Source organism: Procambarus clarkii, chromosome 1, assembly GCF_040958095.1.
Source record: "Procambarus clarkii isolate CNS0578487 chromosome 1, FALCON_Pclarkii_2.0, whole genome shotgun sequence".
In the NCBI taxonomy this organism is placed as follows: Eukaryota; Metazoa; Arthropoda; class Malacostraca; order Decapoda; family Cambaridae; genus Procambarus; species Procambarus clarkii.
In genome coordinates, this window is record NC_091150.1 from 24354884 (window position 1) to 24382359 (window position 27476).

Here is a 27476-nt window from a genome sequence, read left to right on the forward strand (position 1 = left end):
TGTCGCCACCAATACCTGTGTCAGGTATGAGAAGGTGAGAACTGTGGTTGATCCCTCAGATCAACACATAGACAGACACAGTAATAAACAAGATCTTGTACTTACAGGTATGGCTACCTCTCTTATCCACTCACTCATGCACATTTAAGTAGACCTCGTAGGTGGTCTGACAGCTGGTTTCGCTCATTACAGTGTGAGACCACTGACGAAAGGCTTTCCCAACACACCGAACTTGACACAGAGGGTACTCGCAGGAGGGCGTGCTGTATGTCTGTATGCCTGTATGTGATGTCATCCCAGGTATCATCCCATTATCATTGCTGTCTTATATGTGCTGTCAATCTGCTGTATGGTGTCTATTAATCTTGTTTAAATTACTAATCAAGCTGTCAATGTAATCAATCAGAGCTTTAATATAACAATGTGCTTTAATATACTTACTAAGCTCTCTCATCTCATTTTTCTCTTGTAATGTATCTTTATCATTTATCAATTCTGATAGAAATTACCTACTTAAAATTATCTGTTAGATTAAGGACCTGCCCGAAACGCTGCGCGTACTAGTGGCTTTACAAGAATGTAAATGCTGTACTATCCAATGTATTCTCACAAACCCAATGTACCTTCTTGTATATATATAAATAAATAAATAAAATAAAAGGTAGCCTGAAGAACGAGTCTACCCCAATGAGTTATTCGGCAATCTGGACCTGATGGAGAGGTCAGTGGAAGTATAGATATGTGAATATATATTAAATACTTGATAAATGTCAATGAATAGTCTAAAAATATGGGCAGAGGATGAACATGTAAATAAGTGACATGAAATGAGATGTCGATGCTTTGGTGACATAATATGAGGCTCGTGGGACGACGGCATGACCTTTACTTGAGACACAGAGGTCATGGGAGAGGGTTGGGTTTTGCTGAGCTCCTGACAAAGGAGGAACCCCTAGTTGTGGGCTCCTTCAAGAGGAGGTAATCAAGCAGGCGTTTGTGTGTGTAGCCTGTGGGACGACTTAATGTACTCAAGTCAAGAGCAGAAGAGCTGTGAGGCAGTCTTAAAGAGACCTGGTTGGATGTTATAGAAAACGACATCTTGGAGCCACAGCTGATCCAAATTCTGCGGTAAGCTAATATAACAATTGTTGCAGTGGTTGACTGTGCTTGATCGTGTGCAGCGATCATGGCAGATGTTTACAGATGTAGGATAGATATTTTATTAAAACAGTGAGCTAAAATAAGGAGTTTAAATTCAGATGATAAGCTAGAGAGAAGAGCGGTACATCTTCTCTCGACTGTGGTCAGCAGCGCGCCCCGGGAGGAAGCTCCCAGCAGCGTGTCAGGTCATGTCCCTCGCTTGGACCCGTCCAGTTTGGGGGAATACCCCCCACAGTGTCCCTCGCTTGGACCCGTCCAGTTTGGGGGAATACCCCCCACAGTGTCCCTCGCTTGGACCCGTCCAGTTTGGGGGAATACCCCCCACAGTGTCCCTCGCTTGGACCCGTCCAGTTTGGGGGAATACCCCCCACAGTCGGACCACGCAGTGCGGCGTCGGGTGGCGAAATTTAATGCTGGGATATAGTTTATTCCTTATATTCTGTTTGGGAAACATTTTTATTGGCATGGTAATGGAATTGCAGGTTTGTGTGGGAAGGAGTTAATGGAGAAACTTCGAGGCTGGAGGAGTGTCTGCTGAACTCTGTGGGAGAGCAGAACTCCATAGTGAGGAGTGGACTGTAAGCAGTGTAAAGGAGCAGTGAAGAGGAGTTTCATGTGTCTCTGTGGAATCAGTGGTGAAGCATCATTGGCGTTGGATAAGAACTTCATTGTGCAGCAGTTTTGGGAGAACTGCAGAAGTGTCCTTGTAGATATTTCGGAGGACCTAGAGACATACATGGTAGTGAGCCTCCAGGAGCAGAACAGAACGGCCTATTGACATAACTCGGGTGCAGGGGGGGGGGGTTGTGTAGAAGCCTGGTTTGTGCCTCGGAGAGGCTACGGGATCCAGTAAGTTCAGTAGAACTTCGGTTTCAACCCATTTAACCCTGTCGTAGCTCAGTCGATTAAGGCAGTGTCTGGGATGCTCCCGGACGCAGGTTCGAGTCCTCGTCACGGCCCTTGTGGATTTGTTCCTCCAGGAGCAGAGCAGAGGTTTATGGTGGACACACAGGAGTGTACAAGGGGAGGGCTTGGATGACTACTGACGTGTAAGACGCACTGGAAGGTGAGAGATTAATTTCTTCTTGTGTTGGGGAATATTTATGTAGATGTTTCTGGTGTTTCAGTCCCAGGCTGTGTTTTTTTTTTTTTTTTTTTTTTTTTTTTGAGATATATACAAGAGTTGTTACATTCTTGTACAGCCACTAGTACGCGTAGCGTTTCGGGCAAGTCCTTAATCCTATGGTCCCTGGAATACGATCCCCTGCCGCGAAGAATCGTTTTTTCATCCAAGTACACATTTTACTGTTGCGTTAAACAGAGGCTACAGTTAAGGAATTGCGCCCAGTAAATCCTCCCCGGCCAGGATACGAACCCATGACATAGCGCTCGCGGAACGCCAGGCGAGTGTCTTACCACTACACCACGGAGACTGCTAAATATACTTTTAGTGTATGATATTGTTGTGACAAGATATCAACCCCATTTAGTGAGGGAGTAGTAAGTGGTAAGCCAAGAGTTGAGCAGCCACTTGATATGGGCGGTTATCTTGAGGTTATCTTGAGTTGATTTCGGGGCTTTAGTGTCCCCGCGGCCCGGTCCTTGACCAGGCCTCCACCCCCAGAAAGCAGCCCGTGACAGCTGACTAACACCCAGGTACCTATTTACTGCTAGGTAACAGGGGCATTCAGGGTGAAAGAAACTTGGTGAAGCGGTGAAACTTGGTGAAGCGGTTGGTGAAGCCACGATATGATATTGGATTGCTACCAGATTGTAGCACCTTTGAGTGTTGTATGATAATACTTCATCTTTGTATATATATATCATGTATTGTATATGTCGTTTTCGTTTATTAAATGTGTATTGTTAGCTGGGTTTTGCTCTTGTCCTGGTGAGGCTTCCCAGAAAGCAGGAGAGAAAGAGAGAGAAAGGATCATGACTGCGGACAGAGTGGCAGAGAATACTAATTCACGAAAAGGGGGATTTAGGAGATCATTCCAAACAAGGAGAGAGTGGGGAGTCATGGCGGCTCAAGTAGGGTGTGTACACGAGACAACAAGGCCAGTGTTGGAGCCTCACCCCTAAAAATGGGGTGCTGAACCCCTCTCCAAGATCAAGACGCGTACAGGGTAATCTCCTGAGTAAATTTCAAGCACTCCAGTGTCCACTGCTGGTCGACCAATGGTAGCGGGAGTGTGACTGCCAGGGTCGGTTGTTTGTTCCGGCAGAATGGTGCTACATAGCCTTCCCGGTTTGGTGCCTTCTATTGATAATTACTTACTTGTTCTGGCAGAGAGTGGTTGGGGGAACATTGTCTGCCTGTATGCAAGTAACAGTCTGGTGTAATAACCAGAGCTCTCTTTTTGGAGGTTTAAGTTCCATAAGCCCCAACCCCCTCAGGCCAGAACAGTCTAACAGACACACACACACACACACTTGATAACACTGTTGGATCTGGATGTGAGAAAGGCTGTTGATCCAGACGGGATATCACCATGGGTATTGAAAGAGTGTGCAGAGGCACTCTGCTTGCCACTCTCCATAGTATATAGTAGGTCACTGGAGACGGGAGATCTACCAGAAATATGGAAGGCGGCTAATGTGGTCCCAATATACAAAAAAGGGTGACAGACAAGAGGCACTGAACTACAGGCTAGTGTCTTTAACTTGTATACCATGCAAAGTGATGGAGAAGATCGTGAGAAAAAAATCTAGTAACACATCTGGAGAGAAGGGACTTCGTGACAAATCGCCAACATGGGTTCAGGGAGGGTAAATCTTGACTGACTGGCTTAATAGAATTCTACGATCAGGTGACAAAGATTAAGCAAGAAAGAGAAGGCTGGGCAGACTGCATTTTTTGGACTGTCGGAAAGCCTTTGATACAGTCCCCCATAAGAGGCTGGTACATAAGCTGGAGAGACAGGCAGGAGTAACTGGTAAAGTGCTCCAGTGGATAAGGGAATACCTAAGCAATAGGAAGCAAAGAGTTACAGTGAGGGGTGAGACCTCAGATTGGCGTGAAGTCACCAGTGGAGTCCCACAGGGCTCTGTACTCGGGCCTATCCTGTTTCTGATTTACGTGAACGATCTCCCGGAGGGTATAGACTCATTCCTCTCAATGTTTGCTGACGATGCCAAAATTATGAGAAGGATTAAGACAGAGGAGGACTGCTTGAGGCTTCAAGAGGACCTAGACAAACTAAAGGAATGGTCGAACAAATGGTTGTTAGAGTTTAACCCAAGCAAATGTAATGTAATGTAGATAGGTATAGGGAGCAGGAGTCCAGTTACAAGATATCATTTGGGAGATGAAATTCTACACGAGTCAGAGAGAAAGACCTGGGGGTTGATATCACGCCAGACCTGTCCCCTGAAGCCCATATCAAGAGGATAACATCAGCAGCATATGCCAGGTTGATAACATAAGAACGGCATTTAGACACTTGTGCAAGGAATCATTCAGAACATTATATACCACCTATGTCAGACCAATCCTGGAGTATGTAGCCCCAGCATGGAGTCCATATCTAGTCAAGCATAAGACCAAACTGGAAAAAGTTCAAAGGTTTGCCACCAGACTAGTACCCGAGCTGAGAGGTATGAGCTACGAGGAGAGACTACGGGAATTAAACCTCATGTCGCTAGAAGACAGAAGAGTTAGGGGGGATATGATCACCACGTACAAGATTCTCAGAGGAACTGACAGGGTAGATAAAGACGGGATATTTAACACAAGGGGCACACGCACTAGGGGACACAGGTGGAAACTGAGTGCCCAAATGAGCCACAGAGATATTAGAAAGAATTTTTTTAGTGTCAGAGTGGTTGACAAATAGAATGCATTAGGCAGTGATGTGGTGGAGGCTGACTCCATACACAGTTTCAAGTGTAGATATGATAGAGCCCAATAGGCTCAGGAACCTGTACACCAGTTGATTGACAATTGAGAGGTGGGACCAAAGAGCCAGAGCTCAACCCCCGCAAGCACAAATAGGTGAGTACAACTAGGTGAGTAAGGGTGTGACGGGTGGTGACGTCACGTAGTAGAGTGAGGCAGGGCGGGTGGCGGCTTGGCGGGTGGCGGCTTGGCGGGTGGCGGCTTGGCGGGTGGTGGCTTGGCGGATGGCGGCTTGGCGGCTTCTACATGCTCTGGACTGAGTGGCGGCTGGCGGTGGCTAAATTATTACACCATTCAGGTGCCTGTGTATAAGTTCACACAAAGTACTTAGGCAGCAGCACTTCCTTAGTTCACTCTAGGTCACTCACAGACGATCTCAATTTGTCACCAGGAGTTACCTGATAACAGTCTGTTTCGCTCTTGTGACTGACAGACTTTGTCACTCTAGAAGGCTTCTACAAAAATCCACCAGCGATATTTCGATGATGCTCACGCGTATGAGGGGACTTGTAAGCAATGACTGCCAAACTCCCCCTTCCACCCCTGAATCCTCCAAACATGTGTTCGCTTGCCTATCAGGGGAAACTTCTAGTGATCTTGAAACCTTGTGTAGTGGAGCCCTTCCACGCAAGTTAACTGCCAACGGTGTGTTAAGGTATGGTAAAAACGACTCTATAGCTGGAAATGACCGACAAATTATACTAGATCATTGGATGCAAATGTGTGACATTGGTAATAAACTAAGAACTGTTCCTAGACATATACCGTAGTGCACTAGATAATATGTATATAGATACACTGTAATAAATATTAAGTGAACTAATAATATCAATATATAACGCTGACTTTAAATGCACAATTGACTAAGTTATCCGTCCTAAGCTGGAACATTGCATCCCTCAAAAAAAGGTTCTCAGATTTACATCACAAAGTAACAACTGAACACATCGATATTGTATGTCTCCAGGAGTGCAGAGTTCCCGCAAGATCCTCACCCCCGAAATTGCCCTCATTTGTTTCTTACAACCTCAGATCCAGTAACTCTTGCATTCTATACATCAAACAATCCCTACCCCATCAACTTCTGCCAGAAAAACAAACTGCCGGTCAACAGTATCATGGAGTGAGGATCTATGTGGGCAACTCTGTCCTCAATGTATTTAATCTATATGCTCCAGCAGGAAAGTTAAATTATATTGATCTTCCGGCCTGCGCTCAAGCAGAGCCCACCATCATTCTTGGTGACTACAATGCTAGACACAAAGACATTGATGGCTCTCGCTTCAGTAACGGTAACGGGAATCAACTGCTGTCGCTACTAAATAGTCACCAAGATGTGCAGATTGTGGGTGACCTTGAACCCACGCATATTTGTGGAGGCATTCTAGACCTCTGTGTTGGTTTGTGGGTGACCTTGAACCCTCGCATGTTTGTAGAGGCATTCTAGACCTCTGTGTTGGTTTCAACGTCTCTCACGTCTGGTGCACATCATCTATTGTAACAGATTTGTTGTCAGATCATCACCCTAGATTGACTACTCTATGTATAGGATATACCATCCTGCCCGGTGGAACTTTCAAACGCAAACGGCTCAGTGTTCCTCCTGCTCGACGTGAAGACTTTGTTGCTCATGTGTCAGAGTGGTACAACACTTATGATTCCTCCACAGTCCAGACATTTAACGACGGTCTAGTACACAGCATTCAGATGTTTGCTGACCCTTTAGGTCGGCCCCCTGCACCATCCAACAGTCGGAACGATATGAAAGGTAATAAACACCATGCCTATTACAATGACCCCAAACTGCGTACTTTGAAACGCACTGCCAGACGAGTTGGGCTTGCATATAGGGAAACACGTACGCCAGCAATGCTCAAGCTCTTTCAGAAAGCCCTAGCCAAGGCGAGGGAGCGCATGACAGAGCTCAGGCAAGATAACTGGGAAACTTTTGTTAACAGTCTCAACTCTCACAACCCCCTCAGCCAGGCATGGAAGGATATTAAAAGAATTAAAGGCGATAAGATCGGCCAAGTAGCACACCCTCACCCTCTACACAGAGCAAACGAGTTAGTCGATGCTTGGGCAACCACCTCTAGCTTCAATAATCTTCCCCCAGACACACAGTTCAGATTAAATGCTGGTTACGGAGATCGAGAAAGGCTCGTTGACTTCATGCTCCACAAGGAAGATGAATGCAACGTGCCATTTACTGAGTTTGAATTACTCGCGGCCCTAAACAAAGGCAAAGCCACATCCCCCGGTGAAGATGGTATCACTTATGACATATTGCGTCTGCTCCCTTTAGTACCAGGGAATCCCCTGCTTGAGCTGTATAATATGAGCTATGTTACTGGGGAGCTTCCTATCTCTTGGACCAACAGTATAATCATTCCAATTCCCAAGCCAAATCAAGAGAATGCTTTCCGCCCAATTTCCCTTACTAGCTGCATTTGCAAAACATTCGAGAGAATGGTCCTAAACCGTCTCCTCCATAGAATAACCTGGTTGATACCTGGTTGATGGGGTTCTGGGAGTTCTTCTACTCCCCAAGCCCGGCCCGAGGCCAGGCTCGACTTGTGAGAGTTTGGTCCACCAGGCTGTTGCTTGGAGCGGCCCGCAGGCCCACATACCCACCACAGCCCGGTTGGTCCGGCACTCCTTGGAGGAATAAATCTAGTTTCCTCTTGAAAATGTCCACGGTTGTTCCAGCAATATTTCTTATGCTTGCTGGGAGGACGTTGAACAACCGCGGACCTCTGATGTTTATACAGTGTTCTCTGATTGTGCCTATGGCACCTCTGCTCTTCATTGGTTCTATTCTACATTTTCTTCCATGTCGTTCACTCCAGTACGTTGTTATTTTACTGTGTAGATTTGGTACTTGGCCCTCCAGTATCTTCCAGGTGTATATTATTTGATATCTCTCTCGTCTTCTTTCTAGTGAGTACATTTGGAGGGCTTTGAGACGATCCCAATAATTTAGGTGCTTTATTGCGTCTATGCGTGCCGTATATGTTCTCTGTATTCCCTCTATTTCAGCAATCTCTCCTGCTTTGAAGGGGGAAGTGAGTACTGAGCAGTACTCAAGACGGGACAGCACAAGTGCCTTGAAGAGTACAACCATTGTGATGGGATCCCTGGATTTGAAAGTTCTCGTAATCCATCCTATCATTTTTCTGGCTGTCGCAATATTTGCTTGGTTATGCTCCTTAAACGTTAGGTCGTCCGACATTATTATTCCCAAATCCTTTACATGCTGTTTTCCTACTATGGGTACATTTGATTGTGTTTTGTACTCTGTATTATGTTTAAGGTCCTCATTTTTACCGTACCTGAGTACCTGGAATTTATCACTGTTAAACATCATGTTATTTTCTGATGCCCAGTCGAAAACTTTATTAATATCAGCTTGAAGTTTTTCAATGTCCTCAGCCGAGGTAATTTTCATACTGATTTTTGTGTCATCTGCAAAGGATGATACGAAGCTGTGACTTGTATTTTTGTCTATATCTGATATGAGAATAAGGAAAAGCAGTGGTGCAAGGACTGTACCCTGAGGTACAGAGCTTTTCACTGCACTTGGACTAGATTTTATATGGTTGACAGTTACTCGCTGAGTCCTGTTTGACAGAAAACTGAGTATCCAGCGTCCTACTTTACCGGTTATTCCCATTGACTTCATTTTGTGTGCTATCACGCCATGGTCACATTTATCGAAGGCCTTTGCGAAGTCCGTGTATATCACATCAGCATTCTGTTTCTCTTCTAATGCCTCAGTGACTTTGTCGTAGTGCTCAAGTAGCTGTGAGAGGCACGATCTTCCCGCTCGAAATCCATGTTGGCCTGGGTTATGAAGGTCATTGGTCTCCATGAAATTGGTGACCTGACTCCTAATCACTCTCTCAAATACTTTTATGATGTGCGATGTTAGTGCAACTGGTCTATAATTTTTTGCCAATGCTTTGCTCCCTCCCTTGTGTAGAGGGGCTATGTCTGCTACTTTAAGTGCATCTGGTATCTCCCCCGTGTCCAAGCTCTTCCTCCACACTATACTGAGTGCCTGTGCTACCGGCACTTTGCATTTCTTTATAAATATTGAATTCCATGAGTCTGGACCTGGGGCCGAGTGCATGGGCATGTTTTCAATTTCTTTTTCAAAATTTAGTGCGCTCGTGTTTATATCAGTTATATTTACAGGGGTTTGAATATCCCGCATAAAGAAAATGTCTGGATCTTCCACCTTCATGTTGTTTATTGGAGTGCTAAACATGTCCTCATACTGCTTTTTTAGGATTTCACTAATTTCTTTGTCATCCTCCGTGTATGAACCTTCACTTGTACGAATAGGTCCAATACTGGCAGTGGTTTTTGCTTTTGATTTCGCATATGAGAAGAAATATTTTGGATTTTTCTTTATTTCCTGAATTGCTTTCTGTTCTAACTGCCTTTCTTCAGTTTCATATGAGTGTTTCAATTTCCGCTCGATTTCTTCAATCTTCCTATTTAAATTATTCCTTCTTTGACGGGAAATTCGTGTCTGCATAAGCAGTTCCGTTATTTTTTTCCTGCGTTTATAGTGTCGTCTGCGTTCTCTTTCTACGTTAGATCTCTTTCTGGCTTTCCTCAAAGGAACATGTTTCAGACAGACTTGATACGCTTCTGAAGTAAGTTTTCCTATTCCTTCTGTAGGACTTGTATTATTTAGAACAGTTCCCCATGGAATGTTTGTAAGTTCCCTGTTTATTATCTCCCAGTCTATCCTTTTATTATTAAAATTGAATTTACTGAATAGCCCCTCTCGCTTTATCAACGTTTTAGGTCTATTCTGAGTATTGATGGTCGTTTGCACTTCAATGAGTTTGTGATCTGAGTATGTGGTATCTGATATCGTAATGTCTCTGATAATGTCTTCATTGTTCGTAAAGACCAGATCTAGAATATTTTCATTTCTCGTTGGCTCCGATATCTGCTGATTGAGTGAAAATTTGTCACAGAATCTAAGTAGTTCTCTAATCTGTGGTTGGTTAGGTCCTGATAGATTTCCTGGTATAATATTATTGTTTGCTATTTTCCACCTGAGACTAGGCAAGTTGAAGTCACCTAGGAAAATAATATCAGGTGTCGGGTTCTCCAAATTATCAAGGCTATTCTCTATTTTGCTTATCTGTTCTGTGAATTCCTCAGCCGTTGCATCTGGCGGTTTGTATATTAGTATAATCACTAAATTTATTTTCTCTATATTTAATCCCAGTACCTCTACCACCTCATTTGTAACGTTTAGGAGCTCCGAGCATACAAGGTCTTCCCTAATATACAGACCCACTCCTCCATGTGACCTAATTTTCCTATCACACCTGTATAGGTTATATCCTGGAATCCAGATCTCACTGTCCAACAATTCCCCTGCATGGGTTTCTGTGAAAGCTCCAAATACTGCATTTGACTCCGTGAGGAGGCCATTTATGAACTGTACTTTGTTGTTTGTTCTTGTTTTCAGTCCTTGTATGTTGGCAAAGATGAATGAGGTTACTCTATTAGTGATAGTTTGAATGGGAGACTTTTTCGGCACGTCCATTAATCGTGGACATAATGAGTTTGTTCTGACCAGTACTGATTGTTGTAGGGCAGTTTTCTGTCGTAGTTGTAGTTCCCTTTCGGTGGATAATTGTATCTGTAATTCTGGAATGCCAGTGGATCTGGCATCCAGTTCCATACACTCTCCATGCTGCTCCTTTTGAATTCTCTGCCGGTCTGGTATAAAAAATTTATAGAGTTTCCTCCAAATTCATTATCCTGCTTGCCACTCTTTATGTAGCGTTCCGTGCCTTTCACGTGAAAGTGTGGGCAGCTAATTGAATTGAAATTGAAATTGAAATAAGTTTATTGAGGTAAAATACACACAAAGGGATGAGGTAGCTCAAGCTATTCTCACCCCATTCAGTACAACGTGTTAATATATACATAGGCACACATCACAAACAATAAACATATTACCAAACATTCTGAGAGGTAAACATATACATTTCCTCCTTCACAAGTAGTATGGTATCAGACGTACACACAAATACTAAGGTCATAGCATTTTCTGTCCTCCAGTGAGGTTTGGCACATGTCAGGATGGAAAAACCTACATATTGATCCAAATCGACACTCACCTTTCCTAAGCATATTTAAACATTTTTTGGGATGTTGGTAACTGCATTCTAATCCTTTCTTATTACCAGCATATCTATGTCTGCATATGCCCTTTGCATAAAATTTGCATAAGTCTGTCCTTCTGTTCTGAATTGCTCTATCGAGAACCGTCGTGGTGTCTGTACATATCGAGCTGTCAGGTACACTTTCTAGTTTAATGTCATCTACATCCTGGCCTACTGAGTCAGAGTTTGCAACTTCCTGAGTTTCAGCCTCAGTTTCATCCCTGACTATAGCCTCCGCCCCTTGTATATTAGAATTGTTGTTCCTTTCCCACTCCTTCTGGATGGCTGGTAGGCTTCCAATGAATGATGTTTTCCGTTCATGCGTCATGTTATCTAGAAGGTTTTTTAGGATATTCCAAGCTGGCAGGTCATTTTTACACACCCAGAGCAAGTGGCCATCTCTCAGTGCCGTAGTGTTACTCACTCCTGTACAAGCCGAATGGAATCTAGTCTTACAGATATAACATTCAATTCCCGTTATAATAAGAACCATGCTATCCCCCAGATATATGGCTTCATACATGGAAGGAGTGTGCATCATTGCATCACCACCTTTCTTACCCTGCACACTGAAAAGTCATATACCACCTTCCTAGATCTTAAGTCTGCCTTTGATATTGCAAATAGACATGTTATCTTGAGTGAGCTTGCAAGAATGAATATTGGTGGTCGGCTTCTTTGTTGGATCAGGGGTTACTTATCCAACAGGAAGTCATCTGTATTTTTCCAGGGGCATAGGAGTGTAACAAGAGACTTTGAACTAGGTACCCCGCAGGGTGGTGTCCTCAGTCCTACCTTATTTAATATCTTAATAAACACGCTGTTAAACTCTATACCGAGCAAACCCAACGTCCACATCATTAGCTATGCTGATGATATAATGATGCACACCACTGGGTATGATGATGATATAATGATACACACCACTGGGTATGCTGATGATATAATGATACACACCACTGGGTATGCTGATGATATAATGATACACACCACTGGGTATGCTGATGATATAATGATACACACCACTGGGTATGCTAACACGCAGACCACTCTTAACTCTGTATTAGACTCATGTCAGGATCTAGGTTTAATTATCTCAGCAGAGAAAACAAAGATACACAATCGGCGCCCACCCAGGCAGGGAGGAGCTGTTCGCAAGATGCAACTGTCTGATGGCTCCCAGCTTGACTATGTAAACAGATTCAAATACCTTGGCCTTGAGGTGCCACTGTATGGTCCTGTTGTATTCAGACTCTGTCGTCAGTATAAAGAGAGGCTCCGAGCTCTCAAGGCTGTTGCAGGTTATCACTCAGGCTATGGTGCCAATGTCAGAATTGTCAAAATGATGTACCTTGCATACATCAGATCTTTAGTGGAGTATGCTGCACCTCTGCTTGTTTTGATGTCTGAAAGAAAGCTTGGAGGGCTTGAAAAGTTGCAGAACGAAGCCTTGAGGGTAATCCTTGGGTGCCCTCGTACCACAAAGATACTTAATATGAGAAAGGAACTTAATATTCTGAGCGTTGTTGATCGTGTTACTGAAATTAACTGTCAAATTGGTATAAAAATGCTTAGGCTAACGCATCCTAATCCTTGCACAGAAGCCCTCCAGAATTACTTTATTGAAGATCAGCATTGTTCCAAATGGATAACAAAAACTGGAACTCAACTCAGAATGTATCAGGTTCATGATTTGTACCAAGAGGAACAACAACGGCACTTTCCTGCACCGTGGGAGGTTACACCCTTTCCAGTTTTAATCCCTCCCTTTCCATCCAAGAAGCAAATTAGAGATCAGCCCAAGCTTCGCCTTGAGGCAAAGCTCAACGCCTTAAGCCATATTGATGCTCTGTCCACAGAGCATTCTCTCTCTCAAATCATATACACTGATGGTTCCCTACACCGCACCACGGGTGCAGCTGGAAGTGCAGTTGTCCTGACAATGGGCGATGGCTTGTACTTTGAGTGGGGAGTCCGTATAAACAACTGGGCCTCTACCCTTCAGACCGAACTATTTGCCTTGATCCTTGCACTGAAATGTGTACAAGTCTCCAAACTTGATACATTAATTGTAAGTGACTCCTTATCATCCTTAAATGCTCTCAACTCTTTAAGACATAACTGTAACATGCTCGTGTCCGAAGCTAGACACAAATACAACAAAATTATTAAGGATGATAGCAGAGTCCATTTCATGTGGTCTCCATCTCATGTTGGCCTCCGAATGCATGATAGAGCTGATGAGTTAGCCAAAGAATCTGCCTTTAAAGGAGCCGTTGAATGTAACCTTGGATTGTCAATGAGCAATCTGAGAGCAGCAGTACATCGAGAACTTCAACAAGATCTTGTAGATCTGAGGCAAAGTGAAATTGACACCAGTAATTCCATCTATCATCATACTATCATGCAAGAGGAGCCACACATCTATGGATCATCCAATAAAATCAGCAGACTTCTAGATGTTACTACTGCTCGGCTTAGACTCGGTTACAAGTATCTCTGGGAATTCTCATTATCTACCGATGTAGACCTGACCAAATGTAAACTGTGTCAACAAAATTATTCGCACACCCTCCGTCACTATGTGATGGAGTGCAAAAAGATACGTGAATTTAGAGACAATTCTATAACCAATGTTCCAGCGATGTGTAAATATTTCATTCAAAATGATCTGCTATCAGAAATTTTAGCCAAATATCCCCAGTTTGCTAACTGTAGGTAGTAACTAAGTGATTGTAACCTATCCACCGCTGCCCACTGGATGGGGGGCGGTGTGCAGGACAAACATATCAATTGTGACACCAGCTCTCCACATATGTCAGTTGCTTAATTTAGAACCTGTACTTGAGGTCGATCTCGAACCCATTGTTGATGTGACGACATATTGAATTTTGTAACTAGCTCATCAAGATTGTAACTTGCTTAGCTAAATGAATTATGGGGTTCAGTCCCTGAGCCCATTATGTGCCTCTGTAACCCTTTCCACTAACGCCCACAAGATGGGTATGGGGGGCATAATAAATGAACTAAACTAAAAAAAAAAAAGGCTTCTAAACAATATATTCACGACCGCGATTCCGGGCGAGCGTTGGTATACCAAGAAGAACGCTGAGTTTAACTTGATATATGTTCTGTCTATTGACCGAGAGACAAGCGGACACGACCACCATGTACGGACTTCCACACGAGAATAGTCTTGCCTTGGATTGCAAGTTACCTAGGGACACAAGCACCAGGTCTACCAAGTGACCAATGGCGTTGCAGCGAAGGTGCCGGAACCAATAGATACAATAGAAACCAGAGATACAGTGTTTCTGCTGTATTGTGCCTACCAATTTGTTGTCAACTACCATTTTAAGCTGTCATTGCAATCAATCATAGCTACCTATGTGCTTTAATATACTGTACCTATAATTTTCTCTCATCTTTTTTTTTTTTCATTCCATGTAATCTGTTATCATTTTTTGTCTATAAATTTTGCAAGTATTTACCTCCTTAAAATTTTCTTAGATTAAGGACCTGCCCGAAACGCTGCGCGTGCTAGTGGCTTTACAAGACTGTAATTACCATAATTGTATCCTCACATTCCTTATGTACATTCTTGTATATGCATAAATAAATAAATAAATAAATAAATAAATAAATAAATAAAATAATACTGAACGTTACATGATTGGTAGAAGAGTGACGTCATGACCACGTCACGACTACCTTACTGTTGTTTTCATTGCGCCGGTTGAGAGTGACCCCAGAGATCAGGGGCCAGATTCATGAAAGCACTTACGAACCTGTACATCTTTTCTCAATCTTTGGCGGCTTTGTTTACAATTATTAAACAGTTAATGAGCTCCGAAGCACCAGGAGGCTGTTTATAACAATAACAACAGTTGAATAGGAAGTGTTCATGCTTGTAAACTGTTTAATAAATGTAACCAAAGCCGTCAAAGATTGAGGAAAGATGTACACGTTCGTAAGTGCTTGCGTAAGTGCTTTCGTGAATCTGGCCCCAGATCTTATCTGTAGCCTCGCCGGCGTCCCCAAAATCATTTACGTCCTCTATAATTACTCAACACAAAGCTGCTATTAGAACAATATCAAACTCTGGCTCCAGATAGCACTCGGTACCCCTACTTAAATCTTTGAATATGTTAGATATTAAGTCACTGTAAATCCTCTCAAGTGTACTCTTTATATTTAAAACTCTGAACTGTAATGTCAATCCTGACCTTAAACGTTTCCTAGTATAGGTTTTAAAAGAACCCATGAGCACCATACCAGAAACAAATACCTATTTGATATTCCAAGAGTGCGCCTTATCCAAACTAGAAATGCTCTACAAATTAAGGGACCCAGAATGTGGAATGACCTTCCCAATCAGGTCAAATGCTGTATCTCTCTCAACCAGTTTAAGAGAAAACTAAGTACTATCTAATAAACTCCCTGTAACCTATCTTACCCCTAAATGTCAACCCATGTCTTGCTATTTTCAAACAATACTTTTTGTTGACCAACATGTATAATTGCTGCTCTCTGCTATGTTCATTATTTTTTTAACACCATTTATACTTAAATCACAATTAGTATTAAGTTTTAGTCTAAGTGATCCCCCCCCCCACCTTGCCCGAAACGCTATGCGTATTAGTAGCTTTAGGTATTGTATGTACTACCTCTATTTATAAATCCAACGTTATGTTTGTAACTCATCTTCTATGTATGTACTTTTACCTGAATAAACTTTTGATTTGATTTGATTTGACTTCAGACCAAATGGTATGAGGTACTTTGAGCTCTGTAATTATACTTCATACACTCAGGAATATTGGAAGATGTTCTTGTGCTGTACCCTGATTTTGCTAGTGGAGGCTAATAGATCAGCCTGACATTTTATGTTCTCTCCTGATTTTCAGTCAGAGCTGATTTGTTTTTGGATTGAGGCTTCGACAAGAAGCAAAGTACAATGCCTTAAGCCAAATTGATGCTTTAGTCAGAGAGCGCTCCCTTTCCCAGATTATTTACACTGATAGATCCTTGCACCAGTCCCCATGGTGCAGCTGGAAGTGCAGTTGTTGTGACAGGGAGAGATGGTTCCATCTCCCATGAGTGTAGAGCGCGTCTAAGTAACTGGGCCTCCACTCTTCAAACAGAATTGGTTGCCATAATCCTTGCCCTAGAGCGCGTATATGAATCCAAAATTGACACGCTAATTGTAAGTGACTCCTTGTCATCCTTGACTGCCCTCAGCTTCCCAAGGTATAACTGTGACGTGCTTATCTCTGAACCTAGACACAGATATAGTGAAATAATCTATGATGGAGTCAGAGTTTGTCTCCTGTGGATTCCTTCCCATATTGGTCTCCGAATGCATGATAGAACTGATGAGTTGGCCAAGACTTGCTCGTAAAGAGGGAATTGATTACCAACTTGGACTGCCTTTGAGCAGCCTGAGGGCAGCAATATCCCAGGAACATCAACTAAATTTCGGAGACTTGAAGCAAAGTGAAATTCACACCAGTTACTCCATCTATCATCATTCTATTATGCAGGAAGAACCGCACGTCTATGGGTCATCCAATAATGTTAGAAGACTTCTAGATGTTACCACTGCTAGGCTTAGGCTCGGCTACAAGTACCTCTGGGAGTTTGTAACATCTGCTGATGTAGATTTGACTAAATGTAAACTCTGTCAGCAGAACTATTCGCATACTTTGCGTCATTATATAATGGAATGTGAACAAATTGCGGAATTTAGAGATAACAGCATCCATCAATAGTGTCCAAGAAATGTATAAGTACTTCATTCATAATGATGTGTTGCCCGACATCTTAGCGAAGTATCCAAAATTTGCTTACTGTAGGTAATGCATGCACATGACTGTAAAGCTGCCGCCCAGTTGGGTGGGTGTGGAGCACATGACTGTAAAGCTGCCGCCCAGTTGGGTGGGTGTGGAGCACATGACTGTAAAGCTGCCGCCCAGTTGGGTGGGTGTGGAGCACATGACTGTAAAGCTGCCGCCCAGTTGGGTGGGTGTGGAGCACATGACTGTAAAGCTGCCGCCCAGTTGGGTGGGTGTGGAGCACATGACTGTAAAGCTGCCGCCCAGTTGGGTGGGTGTGCAGCAAGACTAGTAACTGTGTGACTCACTATAGATGTAAAGTGCCTTGTATAGTGACTGTTGTGAGCCTCTTGTAATGTCACTTGTGACACCTCTTTGTGTCACTTGTGACACAAAGATTATTGATGTGTGTATTTGTGTGGGTGATTAGATATGTATGTGTATGTATATGTGTATACGTATATATATATATACACATGTATGTATGAGGGTGCGTACATGTGTATACAACATTGATAATTTTGTAACTAGCGTCAAACATTGTTATTTGCTTAGCTAAACGAACTAGAGGGTTCAGTTCCTGAACCGATTATGTACCTCTGTAATCCGTTACACCACCGCCCACGGGATGAGTATGGGGTGCATAATAAAGAAAGAAATTGAAATTGATTGAGGCTGATATTTTCTCCCCTGATTCCATGTATGACTAACCATCCTGTGAGGTGGGGATATTTGATGAACTTATAGCTAGGTTTTGATCTACACTGTGTAATCTTTCTTTCATATAGAGGGGGGGGGGGGTGGGCAGCAGCACCTTGATGTGTATACCTGAGCTTATTAATAAAATAAAATAAAAATTGTAATAAAAAAGTGAAATTATTATTATTATTATTATTATTATTATTATTATTATTATTATTATTATTACTATTATTTACTATTATTACTTATCTCATTATTTATTAATAGTATTATTATTAATGTAGTCATTTTGACAGTGTTGTTGTTGTGATCGCGGACCAAAACAAACACCCAAGATGGCTGAGCCGGGGTCGGATGCGAGGATGCTCCTGGATCTTCTGGCTAAGTTCGCGGTGGATAAGCTGGATGATGCCTGGATAAAGAAAGTTATTGACGCAGACTTCACGGAGGTGGAGGACCTGCCGCCAGAATACGAGGAACATCACTACAGCACCAACCTGAGCGGTCTCTTCAGTGCCGTCGTCGGCTGCTGTCGTCAGTGGGTTGACACTCTGCCTCCCATCTGCGCCGACGACACCGACAGGAAGCTCTCCGTGTCGAGCCTCGCGGCCTCCGAGGACACCGCCAAGCTCTCCGTGTCGAGCCTCGCGGCCTCCGAGGACACCGCCAAGCTCTCCGTGTCGAGCCTCGCGGCCTCCGAGGACACCGCCATCCACACCAGGTTCTGGATTGACCTGTCCGAGGACGTGAAGGGTCTGATGGCACTGTTGTTTTACTACAGTTCTCGGGGCCAGAGGTACGACGCTGGGGAGGAGGACCGGGAGCTGGGTATCCAGGCCGCCAGCCTCTACTTCCTACTCCTCTGTATCCCCGGCAGTAATGCCTTCAGAGTGTTTCACCCCGTCATGTATCTCAAGACCCTCGATATCATGCGTCTCACAACAAAATTGAGAGTTGGTGCGTCGACCCATAAGAAAGGTCGACAGGGCACGGTGCGTGGGATTCAGCGTAAGTCCTATGATGAGCATTTGATGGTCGATGCTGATGATGACGATGAAGCAGAAATGGCAATGCTAACCCCGAATGAAGCAAGTAAACTGATCAGATCATTGAATATTCTCCTTAATGATTTTCTCAGATTTACCCAAAAATTCTCATTGAAGCATTCTGCAGAATCACTAGATGAGACCATTAGTATACTGATAGACGTGTCTCGATGTGAGACTAATAATGCTCAGGGAATATTTATTGGAAGACATGGACCAGGAACAGTGGCAGCATTAGCATACAATGCTTATGTTGCTCTTCAGTCTATATGTAATTCTATTCATGGCAAAGTTAAGAAAATAGTTATCATAATTATGAAGCACATCATGTACAGCATCCTCATGATCTCCCGTGGACTGTCAGACTTGTCGGCTCGTTCCTTGGGAGTAATTCGGGACCACTCACAAATTTTTGTAAAATATATATTGACCCAAATAAAACAAGACGCATATGACGGGGTGTACATCCTTATTCAGCACCTTTGCATCCGTGTGCCTGATAAGGCAGAGTTTCGGCAGAAAACTGCTCAATCTGTGGTGGAAATTTTGCGTTATCTTCCCATTCAACTCTACACACGTCTTGTGAAGTGGTTTTTCAAGTTCTCTCACAATGAGAAAGCAGGTCATAGGCTATTTATGCTCGAGGTAATATCCAAAATGTTGGGAGAGGAGGAACGACAGGCTGAAGGGGAGGCTGGAACTACCAAAGACGGGAATCAAGAAAATTTTCCTAAGGAGTCGGAGCCAAAGGCAGTTACAGAGAGGGGTTCTGATAATGATGATGACGAAGATGAAAAGGAGGAAGGGGATAAAGAAATCAGCTTTCTTAATGTTTCTATAGATCATCCAGGGGAAATCCCTCCAGATCGCAACATTCTTTCCCACAAGTTTTTGCTAAGTATAATTTTCTCAAGGTGCCGTGACAGTGCTGCAACTGTACGATCAAAGGCTCTTGCTCTGCTAGCAGACTGCACCTTCTCCACCAACCCTACAATAATGCTTGCCATGAAACAAATTTTTTTCCGCAGCCGGCCAATGTTTTCAACCCCACGTATTCCAAGTAATGATTTAGAATTGGAATCGCCACTTGATCTTGTGGAAGAGGAAGACCTGGAGCTCCCCAATGCTGCAAGAGTTGTATCAATGTTACATAGACGAGCCCTAGATGACAAAGTTACAGTGCGAAAGTCTGCTCTACAAGTGTTGGAAAATTTAATGCGTCTGGATAATGAGATGCTTTCAGACAAGAATCTAGAGGTTTGCCATCCTATTTTTTTTTAGTTTAATTCAGTAGTAGATCACATTAATAGTTGTTCAATTGCAGGGACAATTCAAAATTGTGCAGTAATGTTGTGATTTCAATTTAATTTTTTTTATTATGTTACTTGTATGTAGTTTGCCAGAAAGCACAGGATATTTTTATATTAATTTTTTTTTCATACAGGTATTAACTTTTAAAAGCTTTATTTTCCTTTTTGATTTTAAGTAATCTGAAACCAGCTTACTTTATTAAATTTATTGATGTTGGCTTTACATTTGACTCAAATACTAACATATACTGTATATTTATTTCAGTGTATGTAATCTTTTATTTAGCCAAATGTAATACTTGTGAAAGTTAACATCTCTATTCAGTGTAAATAACCGATACATTTTTTGTATATTTTATTAGCCTATGTCTATCACACGATTTATTGGTAACATGACGTCACCCCATTTCAAGCTTGTCTGATCTATATGGCCACACGTTTCTCTACATTCTGGATGAAGATGAGTTAGGATAGATTATGTTTGGTTAGGTTACATTTGAGATGAAATGGAATTACTTGTCATGAAACTGGATTGAAACTGGATTCACTTATATGAAGCCGGGGAAAATCCTAATAATTAACTGGAAAACTACAAACAATACATTTTTATGGAAGTTTAAAAGACCCTCCAATCAATATCAAGAACATTTAAATTTATGTCCATTTTTATATTGGCTCTGTTCCTTAGTCTACTAATTTAGTTTAATTTTACAGTTTCAGAGGTATAGTAAATTTTTTTTTTATATCAATAATTGCCAATATTGTTTTTATGGTATGTGGCTACAAAATAACATTTTGTTTTGTGCTTTGTGTCACCCCCCGTCCCTACCCCCACCCCCCTGCCTCAGTAGCACTATATATAATAATAATAATTTTATTTAGGTAAGGTACATACATAAAGAGATTTTACAAAGTTTGTTGGCTTTATAGATAGAGCTAGTACATACAATGCCTAAAGCCACTATTACGCAAAGCGTTTCGGGCAGGAGTCTGTATATGCTCTGAATGCAACTAGACAGGCCAGTAAGGGTAAAGTCGCCTTCCTCACCTAAAGTCACTTGCTGGTCTCTGAATATTGCAACCCTCCAAAAAGTCTGTAGCACCTTCACCAGTAAATAGAACAACAATACAGAAATGCTAGGAATTCTTTGAAACACAAATTTATTAAATTATATATTGAATCAAAATGTATCTAATAGAAAACTATTAGAATAATTATTGTAACATAAATTTTTCCTCGTTTCAGTGCATATTTCTTATGAAAATCTTAAAATTAATTTGTTTAGTTATCAAATTTAAAGGGGATTCAGTATATTTTTATTCGTTCTTTTGTTTATATGGTCCTTAACCACCGCATTGAGCACCTGGTTTCGGCAAAAACTTCATACCAGTAGTGCAGTTATCAAAAACATATTTCTGTTGTCCTTGGATATATTTTTGTTGTTTTTATAAATGTTCAGGTAAAGTTAATGTCAAAATGTTTCCAAACTCAACCATTTACATTTCAAAACACAGAGTGATGAAAACATTAAAAAAACATTAAAATATAGCCTAATTAAAGAAAAAAAGCACAACTCTCAGAGCGCCTTAGAGTGCTCTGTGCAGTACAGTGATTAAACTGTAGGATGGCACATAGGTAGACACCTAGGAAATTGCATTATGGGGGAACAGTGTGTGGAATATTGTACTAAATTTGGCCCTGTTTTAGGTTTTCAAAGACTAAAATCAAGTATTTCAAAATCAGTTGCAAATACTGAACTATGAATGCATGACACACATCATGCTACCTTGCATATTAAATTAATATCAGATAAAACTCAATGGGTTCCAAGGAATAAGTTGCCAGACATGGTTGTCTGGTTTCTTGTATCTGAATGCCTGGGAAGAACAGTTTTTTCCTCCAAACACTGTGAAAATACTAAAGATTCACTCCAAACAGTGTAAAAATACTAAAAAAAAATATTATTGTTACTACCAGAGGTGGCTAATTTTTTGTGCATCCCATACCCGTCCTGTGATCAGCAGTGCAAAAATTATTAGAGGTCACAAAAGTTCTTGATGAGACCTCAGTGGATATTTTTACACTGTTAATTATAATCATTTTACATTGATTAATTACTTTGACAGCTAGTAACCTTTTCTCACTGCAACTATTATGCATTAACAGTATATTATTACAGTATTCATTGGAGGTAGGACTTCGTTGATGATAACATCATTTTTAACATTGGTTTTCACAGGATAAGTCTAGAGTTGTTGTATATGGGTTTAAGTCACAACCTGTATATTCAACATACTTGTGTCATTTATGTACTAGAAGTGAAATCTTTTATCATTTACATTTAATTGATTTGTCTTTCATTAAACATTAGTTCAGTTTTATCTCTAAATGGCTCAATTTAGTAATGACTCACTCTGCTACCATGCCTCATAATATCAGTTCTTCATTCTTAGTGATTCCCAAAAGATGAGATGTTGAACATTTGGTTTCGGATATCCAGGTACAATCTAGGTACTCTTGAATTCTATTTCTGGTACAGTATTTGAGCACTTATTGGTCCAAACATCTAAGAAGCAGTTATGTTGTCCTAGGAGTTTGCCTAATTACATGGAAACAAATTAAAATATAAAAATTACCATAATGTAAATTGTTATACTTGCAGTATTCTCTTATAGATAGGTGAATTATTTTGCTGTCTAGAGTCTGGGGCTATTATGTCTGATTATCTGAACATGCAATAAATCTCTGGATGCTGCTGTTTTCAGATAAAATCTCCAGTAAATGGAGATACAATCTCCATACATGTACGACTCCAATGTCATTTTTTAGAACAATATCTCTTTCAAGCCATACCATAAGTTTGTCAATAAGCCCAAGACAGTGGGACCCTGGTGCATTTGGATATAGTTCCAGACATTGCCATAATGTTACCAGGCCTCTAGACTTACGCAGACTTGCTGAACACTGGTATCACATTCTGGTGCATTTGTGAAGTATTGTGTTGACTGCTTTCATTTCAGATTTAAGTTTAGATTTAGAAGCTTATCTATAAGTGATCTATGCAAATAATTACATTGTGACTAGTCAACAGGTACACAGTTTTTAAAACGTTAAACTTACAATTAGAGCGGTGAGAATACAGTTTAAAGATAGTTGACATAAACTGCAGGAATTATACTATAAAGTCATAGAAATTCGTACAGCCTCAGCATTTTGCATCTACAGATTCAGGGACCAGTCTGGGTCACAATCACTCTGAACACGCAGCTTATGCAATATAGATCTGATTTCAAAATGTTTTTAAATGCTTGTCAAAAGGTGTTACTCTTACTACTCGTTGTAACAGTGTTTCCAGAATAATTTCTAATATCCAGTTGGCGGTATCTGTGCTTTGTCTGCAGGCTAGTTGTTTTATTCTATACTAGTGCTTTGTCTGCTGGCTAGTTGTTTTATTCTATACTAGTGCTTTGTCTGCTGGCTAGTTGTTTTATTCTATACTAGTGCTTTGTCTGCTGGCTAGTTGTTTTATACTATACTAGTGCTTTGTCTGCTGGCTAGTTGTTTTATTCTATACTAGTGCTTTGTCTGCTGGCTAGTTGTTTTATTCTATACTAGTGCTTTGTCTGCTGGCTAGTTGTTTTATTCTATACTAGTGCTTTGTCTGCTGGCTAGTTGTTTTATTCTATACTAGTGCTTTGTCTGCTGGCTAGTTGTTTTATTCTATACTAGTGCTTTGTCTGCTGGCTAGTTGTTTTATACTATACTAGTGCTTTGTCTGCTGGCTAGTTGTTTTATTCTATACTAGTGCTTTGTCTGCTGACTAGTTGTTTTATTCTATACTAATGCTTTGTCTGCTGGCTAGTTGTTTTATTCTATACTTGTGCTTTGTCTGCTGGCTAGTTGTTTTATTCTATACTAGTGCTTTGTCTGCTGGCTAGTTGTTTTATTCTATTCTATAATGGTTTAGACCTGCTTCACCATTATGTACTTGGCTCACTAAGTTCTGTTTACTAATAATGAAGTAGATATTTCTGGCAAAGTTTGAGTGGCAAGTAAATATGAATGCCTGTTAAGAGAGGTTATGGAGTTAGCTGGATTGAAATTGAAATTAAAATTGAAATAAGTTTATTGAGGTAAAATACACACAAAGGGATGAGGTAGCTCAAGCTATTCTCACCCCATTCAGTACAACGTGTTAATATATACATAGACACACATCACAAATAAACACATTACCAAACATTCTGAGAGGTAAACATATACATTTCCTCCTTCACAAGTAGTATGGTATCAGACGTACACACAAATACTTTTATGACCTAGGTATACTGTATAGACAATTTGCAAGACACCTGCAGATAATTCAACAAAATATTACAATCTTGGTGCAAAATTCTTATATCTCTCAAGAATATCATCAACCTTTCCGTTGTGACACATCCAGGCTATTTGTTCAGGAACAGTCCTTATCTCAGTGTTTCTATATACATTAATCAACGGACAATCAAGAATATAATGGGCAAGGGTGTGAGACCTTAACATACCATATAGTTTACACTTCGTGTCATTACCATGAACATCTATCCCATATTCCCAGTAATATTTGTACCCAAGCCTGAGCCGCATGTACACAGAGTCACTCCAAGCATTTCTCCTTTTACCATAAGTGAAATGGGTGTTTTGACTCACATACATGTAGTGTTGCATGGTTTGACTTCTCTCATACATTATCTCTCTCCTCTCCACTCCCGCCTGTGCCTGAATATTTCTGATTTTGCTTCTTATTTGTCTCATTGTGAATTCACATTCAATGTCAACTTGTGGTTTTGATGTGGCACGTTTGGCCAAGTCATCCGCCACCTCGTTGAGCACTATTCCAACATGAGACGGAATCCACATGAATTTCACACTATAACCTTTCAGCTGTATCTCAGTTATTCTTCTCTTACAGTCCTCCACTATAGACATGAAGACTGGGTTTCGACTGTTTAAGGACTCCAGTGCTCCTCGGCTATCGACAAATACAAAAACATTTTTGTCGTCATGACGTACTTCCTCCAAACACGCCAGAATGGCCTGCAGTTCAGCTTGTGTGGATGATATATAATTACTAAGCCGGAGTTCAATTATCCTGTCCACAGTCCCAAACTCCGTATAATCCCTTATTAGGACACCACACCCTGCCCTGCCATCTTCCGCCACCGACCCGTCGCAATATACATGTAAACTGTTGCCTCTTGGTAACCGAGATATCATGCTTCCATACAAACACCGTAATTGTCCCGGTTCATGATGAATCTTTTTCACCTTGAGGGGTACAATTTCGACGTCTATTTTCTGTACTTTCCAGGGAGCAGACATATTACATTGTCGAGAGGGTTTACAGCAGTCAAGTACGTCGTATTCCCTGAGGTCATGAGCTAATCCTCTCGTATAGCGTGTCTCCCTCAGTTTCCTGGAAGTGTGTACGTCACTCAAGCAGGTCTGAACGCTCTCAAACAGCTTATCCCCTCCTTTTCTCCGCATGAAACGAATAGATACTCTAGTGTTAATGTCACGGACTCTATCACACATACTCTGTAAATTTAATTCCATTCTCATTATTTCAATCATTGCATTTCTTTGACATCCAAGAATAATCCTCATAGCCTCGTTCTGTATCAGCTCTATTTTTTGAATTCTGCCTTGGCCTGTGTAAGACAATACGGGTGCTGCGTAGTCTATCAGGGATCGAACAGTGCTTATGTATAACATCCGCAAGATAGGTACCCCAACACCTTTACCAGAAAAAGCCAGTGCTTTTAGAGGATGCAGACGGGCTTTACATAAGGTGCTGATATGATTTATTTCAGCATTTTTACTCTCACATGTGTATCCAACATACATGCCCAGATACTTGTACTTCTGTACACGGCTCAGTTCCACACCATTTAGAGTAAGTGTTATATTTCTTCGTTTCCTATACTCGTATTTGGTTTTATCTGCATTTATAACTAAGCCTAACTTGTGACAGGTTGTACCAAGTATGTTAAGAGCATCTTGAATTTTGTTCCCAGAAGTGCCTTGTATAAGAATGTCATCAACATATATGATCGTCGTGACCCCTGGAGGATACATCTCTGATGCTAATCTGTTCATTAATACATTGAATAAGGTGGGACTTAATACTCCCCCTTGTGGGGTACCTAACTGAAACCTCCGTTCCTCAGACATGTATCCCTGGTAATACACCTGACCTTTTCTGCCTTGTAGATAATCCCTTATCCAGTGTAGCAATCTCCCTGTTATTCCCAGATTGGCTAATTCGTATAAGATTACTTCCCCATTGGCTTTATCAAACGCTCCTTGTAGATCAACAAAAACTCTACAATTGTCATCCACATTAGACAAGCACTTTAAGAGACAATCCGCAGTACTTTTGCCTTTGATAAAACCAAAGAGATTACTGGACATGTTATCACCTACAAGGTAGAGTAGCCTATTTAACAAAATCCTTTCCATCATTTTACAAAAGCAGGATATTAAGGAGACAGGTCTGTAGCCACCGTTTGACTTAGGGATAGGAATGATGACAGCCTCTTTCCATTTTCTTGGTAACTTTCCCTCTCTATAACTCATATTAAACAAATCAAGTAAGGGATTAGGTTTCATACCGGCTAAATAATTAAGTATGTCATACGTTACTCCATCTTTTCCCGGAGCAGTGGAACTGCCACTTTTTATAGCATCCAGTAGCTCATCGTGGGTTATCTCAGTGCATGTTATAGATCTTGTATTTAAGGCACATAAAGTTACTCCATTTCTAATATTTTCCCATGACTCAATGGTGACTCTCGTGTCTGCAGGTAAGGACTCCATACCAGCAGCACTTGCCCATTTATCTACTAACTCATTAGCAACTTTCCCTGGATCTGAGTGAGCAATGAATTTGGTCTTACAACCCCTGACTTTATTTACTGCTCTCCATATGTCTTTAAGGTTCTTAGTATTACCAATGGACTGAGCAAAGTCTTGCCAGTATCTGTCCCGCGCCTCCTTCCTCACCTGACTGCATTCCCTAGCCACTTCCAACATTGTATTTTTCTCTTCATCCCTCATTCCATTTTTTAACCATGCTTTATGCGCACTCCGTAGCATTCTCTCCCATCCCTTGACTTGCTGATCATTGGAATATTTAAATTTCTTAGGTCCGTGCGTCTTGCTTCCCCTGCCCCCGTTATTTTCCCTCTGTACTAATTTCTCTATGTTCTCGACCATGTCCTCGTAAAAACTATCAACGCAGAGCGGCGTGTAATGTTGATACCAATCTCCCATATTTTGA

The 27476-nt window shown here is 41.4% G+C and overlaps 1 protein-coding gene across 1 annotated transcript in view; it reads left to right on the forward strand.

Annotated features, from left to right (window-relative positions):
- Nucleotides 1–18133: 18133 nt before the first annotated feature.
- Nucleotides 18134–27476, forward strand: part of Cap-D3 (Chromosome associated protein D3) — a 276731-nt gene continuing 267388 nt past the window's right edge. Inside the window, 1 exon segment of the mRNA XM_069323213.1 lies at nucleotides 18134–20101. Coding sequence (XP_069179314.1) covers nucleotides 18134–20101 — 1968 coding nt within the window.